General features: G+C 54.9%; 3 protein-coding genes across 3 annotated transcripts, besides 7 other annotated features; all 3 read right to left on the bottom strand.

Moving 5' to 3' along the window:
- Positions 1-2,106, bottom strand: Tco025E_01281 (uncharacterized protein; the record flags this gene model as incomplete). Its single annotated transcript, XM_029368219.1, has 1 exon — positions 1-2,106. A coding segment is annotated over one exon (2,106 nt), but the record flags the coding sequence as incomplete, so codon positions are not given.
- Positions 2,107-2,590: 484 nt separating this feature from the next.
- Positions 2,591-3,841, bottom strand: Tco025E_01280 (putative tyrosyl-tRNA synthetase; the record flags this gene model as incomplete). Its single annotated transcript, XM_029368218.1, has 1 exon — positions 2,591-3,841. One exon carries the CDS (start codon positions 3,839-3,841, stop codon positions 2,591-2,593), a length of 1,251 nt encoding a protein of 416 aa, XP_029231645.1.
- Positions 3,842-3,873: 32 nt separating this feature from the next.
- Positions 3,874-3,928: a microsatellite.
- A 35-nt stretch (positions 3,929-3,963) lies between these two features.
- Positions 3,964-3,988: a microsatellite.
- A 254-nt stretch (positions 3,989-4,242) lies between these two features.
- Positions 4,243-4,281: a microsatellite.
- A 117-nt stretch (positions 4,282-4,398) lies between these two features.
- On the bottom strand, positions 4,399-6,231 carry Tco025E_01279 (uncharacterized protein; the record flags this gene model as incomplete). Its single annotated transcript, XM_029368217.1, has 1 exon — positions 4,399-6,231. One exon carries the CDS (start codon positions 6,229-6,231, stop codon positions 4,399-4,401), a length of 1,833 nt encoding a protein of 610 aa, XP_029231644.1.
- Positions 6,232-6,334: 103 nt separating this feature from the next.
- Positions 6,335-6,380: a microsatellite.
- Positions 6,381-7,217: 837 nt separating this feature from the next.
- Positions 7,218-7,243: a microsatellite.
- Positions 7,243-7,271: a microsatellite.
- Positions 7,272-7,775: 504 nt separating this feature from the next.
- Positions 7,776-7,799: part of a microsatellite that runs on past the window's edge.

Below are 7,799 nucleotides of genomic sequence, written 5' to 3'. Positions count from 1 at the left end.
TCCGCGAACGCCCCTTCTCTTGGGCAGGGCCGTCGCCGCCTCCTCCTCCTCCAGTTCCGTCACTGCCGTGGGCAGCTCCTCCGCCTCTTCTGGTACCGCCATGTCATTCATCGCCACCTCTGCCGCGTCCAACTTCCGCGGACGCCCCTTCTTCTTGGGCAGGGCCGTCGCCGCCTCCTCCTCCAGTTCCGTCACTGCCGTGGGCAGCTCCTCCGCCTCTTCTGGTACCGCCATGTCATTCATCGCCACCTCTGCCACGTCCAACTTCCGCGAACGCCCCTTCTTCTTGGGCAGCGGCGTCGCCGCCTCCTCCAGTTCCTCAACCTCCGGTAGTGGCTCATCTGGGTGAATGTTGTGCTCCTCCAACAGCGCCCGGTGTTGAGCCACTTCAGCTTCCTCATCCCCTGCCATTTCCCGCTCTTCGTGGGAAACTGCCACAGCCGATGCAGCCTCCAGCGCTTCTTCTGCTTGCTGCACTGGCTCCGTTGCTTCAGCTTCTTGTTTGGCGGTTGTCTCCGACGCGATCTCCCCCATATCGCTCACGACTCGTAGCCGCAGTACCAGGTACAATGAACTGCGAATCACGTCCATGATGAGGTCACCGTGCGTTGCGTTGCACCCATTAACTTGCATAATGAGTATATGTCCACGATGAGTGCACAGAAACTCTTTGGCTGCCTTGGAAAGCGGAAGAGATTCGGCAAATCCATCCAGAACAAATACGCTCTCGGCATATATCTGCATCTGAAGTTGCCACGGCACTTCGGTGGATGGCCGCTTTAGAATGAGTGCTGCCTGCTGCCCAGCGGCGTCCTCCCCTCCCTGTTGGATGATGTCAAAGGCAACTTCCTGTGGTTCGCCCAGTGTTGTCACCGTTGCCACGCGTAGCGAAATAACGCAATCCGACTGCTGAAGCGCCCCTCGTATCCTTTCTAATCGAAGGGCCTTTGTGTTGGCGCGGGCCTCCTCGATCCCCCCCTTTTCCTCTTCCTCGGCACTGCCAATGTGCACGTCGTTGATGGCGAAAATAGGCAATCCCTTCTTTCTTTGCTGGAGAGCATGATACAACGCGCCCCCTGCAGTGGTGGAGTTTCGCAATGAATTTTCTACACCAATCAAGGCACCTGACGCATTTAGCATTATACCCCACTTGGAGGCAACATTCTTGCGCTCAATGACAATCATACCGGTCGCGGGATCATACAAGGTCACTTTGGCAAATAACTTCTCTGCGGCTTGAGGTTCTTGGTACAGCGTCGGGGTGGAATGGGCCGCCTTTAGGCCAAGACGCTCCGGCTGCATCATAAGCGCCCAACCCAAAAGATTGTAATAGGCCTCAACCGTGAGCACCGCCGTTGTCGCATCCGCTGTGGCGCTGTTTGGCATTGGTGTGGTTCCATTTTCATTAAAAGGCGTACTGATAGCTTCAAACGCCGTCACCAACGCACCTCGAAGTTGAAGAAGATCCTGCGTGTTCTTTCTTGTGGCTTCTAGGGCGAGGTTTCTCTCCGTTGTACGTGGCTTCCCCGCGTGGGACTGTCCCTCCACTGCGAGCCTTGCCTCCAGGCGATTGCACGCCTCCTTGTAGCAGTCACGCACAATGCCAGTCGAGAGTACAGCTGCAAGCGACGCCACTGCCTTGGCAGAGGCGTTCCTTTCCCCAAAAAAGCTCTCTAGCCGCGTGACAAACTCCATCGCTTCCTCATCAGAGCTCAGTGGCACAAGCGCTTCCGTATCGCTAGATACGGCACACGAGGCATAGGCAAGCAGAATACTTTTTTGAACCGCGTAAAGCATCTCCTTGGGTGTTGTGCTGTGCTCTTGATCGAGCGCATGCCGGATCTGGCGAATAATAACGCCCTGCACACGAGACACCTCCGAGCGGTAATGACGGTCGTGTGCGGCATTCGGCACCACCTGCCGCAGCATCCGATCGTACAGCATAAACGGTGCCATCAGTCGCGCCTTGAAGGCCATGACGGCCGTTGCAGTAGCAACCTCTGAGGCGGCCTCCGGCGTGGTCTCCTCCCGCACCGTGCCAACCGGGTCCGTCGTAGCCGTCGCGGACGACGCAGCCCGCCCACCTGACTTCTTCGATCTATACATCGCCGCGAAAGTGGGGGCCGACGACTGAGAAATAATATGCCTTCCCTTACCTTAGTTACCCGAGCAAAAAGCGGTACTACAAGAAACAGAAAGAGAGGAAAAAAAAAAGCAACAACAAGGCAAATCACAACGAAACAAAAAGGACAGATGGAGGCGTGGAGAGGGCCAACAGAGGCAGGGAAGCAGCGCCGAAGAGAAAATCAGAGGAAACGCGTGGGCGCGGTTCGCCGTGTCGATGCAAATGTGCTGACATAAGGGAAGAGGGCGGCGGCGTGGAATGCTGGCCGGTATCAGTTATCCACTACGGGAGAAACCAAACATCCCACGCTGGCTCCATTGTGAGCCCAGCAGCACCTTCCCGCACACTCTCACTCCTTCTCTGTCTCCTTCATTTATTTTCTCCCTCATTCTTTTTTTTTAAAGCATTTATGCAACTCCTGAATCACGTCATTTTGGCCATGCTCTCCCTCGCTTAAATGTGTGCTTACTTCACAGCCGCGTTCGGGACATCGAGAACCCTCATCACCCCATTTGCGTGCTGCGCGGGGATGTCTCGCCATTGCACAACGCCCTCGCTGTCGGTGTGAAGGAAACCAATCAACTCACCCATCTCATTTCCAGACAATTGCTTCGTTTCTTGTAGCGCCTCCGCGTCAAAGGCGTCGGCGAACATGATGCGATCGCCAGGTTTGGCTCCCTCCGGCGGGCGAACGAGGCGGAGCGCGCCTGCGTTGGATGCGCAAAGCACCATACCTTCTGAGGTGATGCCCTTAAGTGCCTTCGGTTTCATGTTGCATACAGCGAGGCACAGGGAGCCCTCTAATTCCTCCGCTGTGTAGTGTTCCACGAGGCCAGAGACAATTTTCCGCTTTTCTGAACCGAGATCCATTTCCTCCACGTAGAGACGATCGGCGTCTGGGTGTCGCTCGACCTTGTTGAAGCGTCCAACACGAATGTCAAGTCGGTTAGGGTCAAGTGTGGCAGCCACCTTCCTCGGCTCGCTCTTCTTACGCGTCTTACCCTCTTGCGCCCCGGGCGATGTCACGGGTGTGGGGGCCTCGGCTGCTTGAGCCAACTTTGCCTGCTTCTCCTTTTCCTTTTCCTGGCGCCGGCGCAAAATTTCCTCCTCTGACGGCTTTACATACACCGTCTTCTTTGTCTTGGACGCATTGACCGTCGCCGCCGCCTCTGCTGCAGAATTGGAAAGTATTGGCGTGAGGTACGCATCGCGCTGCGCGTGGAGCGACCAGGCCAGCGTGGATGGCAGTGCCTCGGCTAACCCATTCGGGTGGCTGTGAATAGCGGCATAAAGAAGAAAGTCCGCAACAGTCGCCCGTGGAGTTCCCGCCAGGAAACCCTGTTTTAGGTCAAAGCTTTCCACGCACCTCTCAATCTCAGCGAAAACGTGCTTGGCAAGGGGCGTTGTCGTGCAGGCGGTGGTCCGATCGCCCGCAACATCCGCTGAAAGAAGAAGCGCCATGGAGACCCATTGATTAACTAACGGGCGGACTTCAGCCTCCGCCCCGGCAAATGCCCGTAGTTCAGCGGTTTGTGTGGTGCTGCGAAGCACCGTCAGAAGCGGGAGGAGACCAACGTGGATCATCGCCCCGTCCTTCACGGCAAAGTGTTCACCCGCAGTAATGACGCGGTCCACGGGGACGGAAAACATCTGAAGCAGGCACTGTACCGCTTTGTGAAGGGACGAATTCCCCTGAAGGATGTACTTGTGGCTCATTGCTGTGTAGGATGGCTTGATACGCAACGAGCAAAAACAAAAAAAAACAACAGCAAAAAAACAACAACAGACGAAGTCAAAAAAAAACATTACAAAGAAGGGAACCGAACAAAAACTGATTGTATATATATATATATGCATGTATATGCATCATCCATTTAGGCATGCAGGACGTGCACACAGCGCCGGCAACGAAGATCGGCATAGATGCTAGTGTATGTAGGTATTTATATCCATTCTCTCCCACCCCTCCGACTCCCTCTTTCTCTGTGGGCCTCTCCTTCTCCCGCGCTTTCTCTATCCCCCTCCTTTCCCCCCACCCCCGGTTTTGCTACTGCTTCTTTAGCCTCCTAGTTGTTGTGGGCCACAAAATATTGGAGAACAGAAGCGAAACTGAATACAAAAGACAAAAAGGAAGAGAAACAAACAAACAAAAAAAAGGCAGGCCCACAGCGGAAGAGACCAGAAAAATTATCCCACGATTGTTGCAACAAGACGCGGCGCAAACGCCAGCCAGACTCGGCCAGCCGCCGAGTGCGAGAGTGCTGCCAGACACTCTAGCAGCCTCTTGATGACACAGAGGCCGGATGCCGGCTGGCCGAGCCGTGGCGCGCCTCCTTGTACGCCGCCACCTTTAGCCGGAGCCTGGGGATGTCGTGCTTTAAACTAGAGTTAATGCCTTTCTGCCCCCACATACTGAGCGTCGGGAGGGAGGAAATGACGCCCCTTCCCGCCGCCGCTGACGAGGACGCAAAGCCAAGAAGCTCCGGTTTCACGATGTTCCTCCAGCGCAACTGCAGGTCTAACGATTTCTCCCGCCCAATAAACAGCTGGCCCACAATTGCGTCACTGTTGTTGAGCAGCTCACTTTCTAGGCGCTGCAGGCGAAAGATGGAGCCGTAGAGAGTGCCTGCGGCAGCGAGAGTCGCGACGCCGGCAATGGACATCGCCGTACCGCTAATCCCGCCCAAGGCGAGGACACATGCGGCCAAGCCAAGCAACGCGGAGGGTGCGAGAACGGCGATCACTTGTTGCTGACGATGCTTCCAAACAATTGCGTTGCATACGCGCCCCGCGAGGAGGATCCGTCGTGCGCCCTCCTCGGTCTCCGTGATGAGGTTGTCGAGGCGGCGCAGCGGGGCCTTCAGCAGCTCCTCCATCACTTCATTCCGTTCCCGCACAAACTCCTGCATCGCCACCACGGCAACCCTCTCTTCCAGCGACGACGCCGATGATGCTTCGACCGTTGGGGCCGTTGTGGTTGGAGCCGCTGACGAGGAGGAGGAGGGGTCGGAGATCGTTGTGGGTGCGACCTCCAATTCTTCCGTTGCAGCGGTCTTAACAGGAATGAAAGTGGTGTAGATGCGCGGAATGTCCTTCATGGTCATGACCTTACTGAGGTTCCAGCAGAGTGCCCCGTAGGACCTGCCAAAGTCCGTCGCCTTGTCAAACATGTCAACCTTGTTCATCACGAGCAGAAACTTGTGTTCAAAGCCGGCGAGGGATTTCGTTAGGACGTCCAGCGTCTCCCCGGTGGTGCCGGGGTTAGCGGGGTCAAACACGAGAAGAATGACGTCGCAGCGAGACGCAAACCACCGCGTGGTCGCCAGAAAGTCGTAGCCGCGCAATTGCCCCTCCAACGATGTACGGTCCTTCACGTGGATTGGGGTGTCAATCATGCCAGGCGTGTCCACAATCATCAATCCCCGTGGGACCCGCGACGTGGTCGGTAGCTGGCGCGTCTTGACTTTGAAACGGTGCACAAAATGCATCCCAAACTTCTGTAAATCCTGCAGCTGATACCGCGGGTCGCTAATACTTGTGGGACCGTCCTCATCACTGTCCCTGTCCCCACGCTGAATGATGGTGAATCCATCATCCGTCGGCGCCACCCCTGTCCGCTGCACCGTGCGGCCAAGAAGGTAGTTGATGATTGTGGACTTCCCCGCGCTGTGGTTGCCCAGCAGCATCACCATCGAGTGCCGATGGTCGGCCGAGGGCAAAAAGCTAAAGACATCGTTGTAGTGCCGCAGGGTGGCGCTCCTGAGCGCGGCGACGGCGTCCTCAATCTCCTGCAGTGCCGCGTCCGCCGCCTCCGTTGGTTGCCCCCGCCACGCCGCCCCAACCTCGTCCCCTCCCCGCAAGTCCGGCCCCTGCCGGTTTCGCCCGATCCCTCCAAACCGCATGTTGGCCGCAGTCGTTGAGGCGAATCCACGGCAGCTGTTGTGCAGCGCCCAAGCGGATGCGGGCAGCCGTCCGCATCGCAGGCGGCGCTGCGCAGGCGAAAACGACGGCGCCGCCAGAGGCGCCAGACCCCCAAACACGCGTGACGTGAGCCAAAACAGGCAGAACTTCCTCTGCAGGGAGACAGCACCCGCCAAGGAGCACATTCCCCACAAGCTACACGCGGCGCCGACAGCAATGAAAGGGAAAAGAAAGGCATTAAGGCGGCACATCCGCACAGGCAAAACGGATAGGCAAGTCAGAGGAGAAAAGAATAAGAACAATAATCACAGTCATAATAACACCAATAATAATACTCCACGTCACCACTCATATAAATAGGAAAAAAAAAAAAAGAGTCTTCAGAACGGCAATGTTGGGCGCTCACACCACCTCCAATCATGCACCCGTGCCGTACGAATGCCCAGCTGCACCGTGTGAGTGCGCGTTGTGCGTGGCCCGCAAAGAAATCGGCAATGTCTACAACAGAGGCTACGGTGCAAATCGCAAATTAGCGAAACATAACAAGGCAATGCCAAAACTGCGGCAGTGAAGTCTCAACGGTGAAAGCATCTGTCTTTCTCACCCTCCTTCCCCTCTTTCTCCCTCTCGCGCTGCACCTCTTTGTATGGAGTTGCTTTGTGTGCGTATGCATTCATACACATGCTGGCCAGTAATCACATGTTATATAGGAAACTCGAAAAACCATTATGCTTTTTCGTACTCCTTCGATCTCCGATTACCCCCCGCCCCCCACTCACACACACATTCCATCCCGTTCCTTCTCCAATTATCACCTGGGTTATTATCTTTGGTATTATGTAACGAGGCAATCCTCGCACGGCAGCAGGTACCAAAAGGCCACTCAAAACAAGAACACACACATAGGATTTCCATATATAAAAACGTAGGAGGCGAGAAATGCGTTGTGCGTGGAATACGTGCAAGACTGACTATGGGCCAACACATCCGCAGGCGGCAGCGCATATCGCTTCTTCCTCCTCACTCGGTCACACAAAACCTCACCCCGTCCCACACAACGGAGTGTGTTCGACACCGCGACAGATGAAGAGACGTCCCTGCAGTGCGGTACTTGTGCTCGCCCCCGCATGCAAGACCGCGCGCAGGTGCGTGGAGCAGGCAACGAAAAGAGCACACAGACACACACACACACACACATATATATATATATATGGAGAAAGATATACGGTGAGGGTTCTGCAACGAATGCAGACGATAGCAAAAGGAAAAAAAAAACCAGCTGTGGAAAGTTACAAAAAAAAACACCAAATAAAGAAAAACAAAGAAGTAACAACGATGAATAAAGAAACGGGGTTAAAAAGGCACGCGCACACACACGTGAAACGAAGATCAGGAGCCGTGGCAAATACAAAGACAACAAGTGAAGAGGCGTGGAGGAACAGAGAGAGCAGCAATGAGGACCGAAAAGGAGAGCGCAGTTAAGTAAAAAAAAAAAAAGTAAAAGGGGACATTCCTTACCAACGATATGGGCGAAAGAAGGAAGGCAAAGAAGAAACAGCCACATTGATGTCGCCTCTCTCTCTCCTTCTAAATATATACATCCCCTCCCACTCCCCCGGTTACTTATACACGCATACGAAGAAAAAGCACAAGCGCGGTCAGGTGAACGGAAAAAAAATATGGCCAAAAACATCGACGGTCATTTTTTTTTGTTGTCGTTGTTTCTTACAAAAAAAAGAAAAAGATAAAACCA

This window comes from Trypanosoma conorhini, assembly GCF_003719485.1.
Source record: "Trypanosoma conorhini strain 025E chromosome Unknown Tco_14.4_contig_00040, whole genome shotgun sequence".
In the NCBI taxonomy this organism is placed as follows: Eukaryota; Euglenozoa; class Kinetoplastea; order Trypanosomatida; family Trypanosomatidae; genus Trypanosoma; species Trypanosoma conorhini.
The sequence above is the reverse complement of the archived record's forward strand: the minus strand, read 5'-3'. Positions and strand labels throughout refer to the sequence as shown.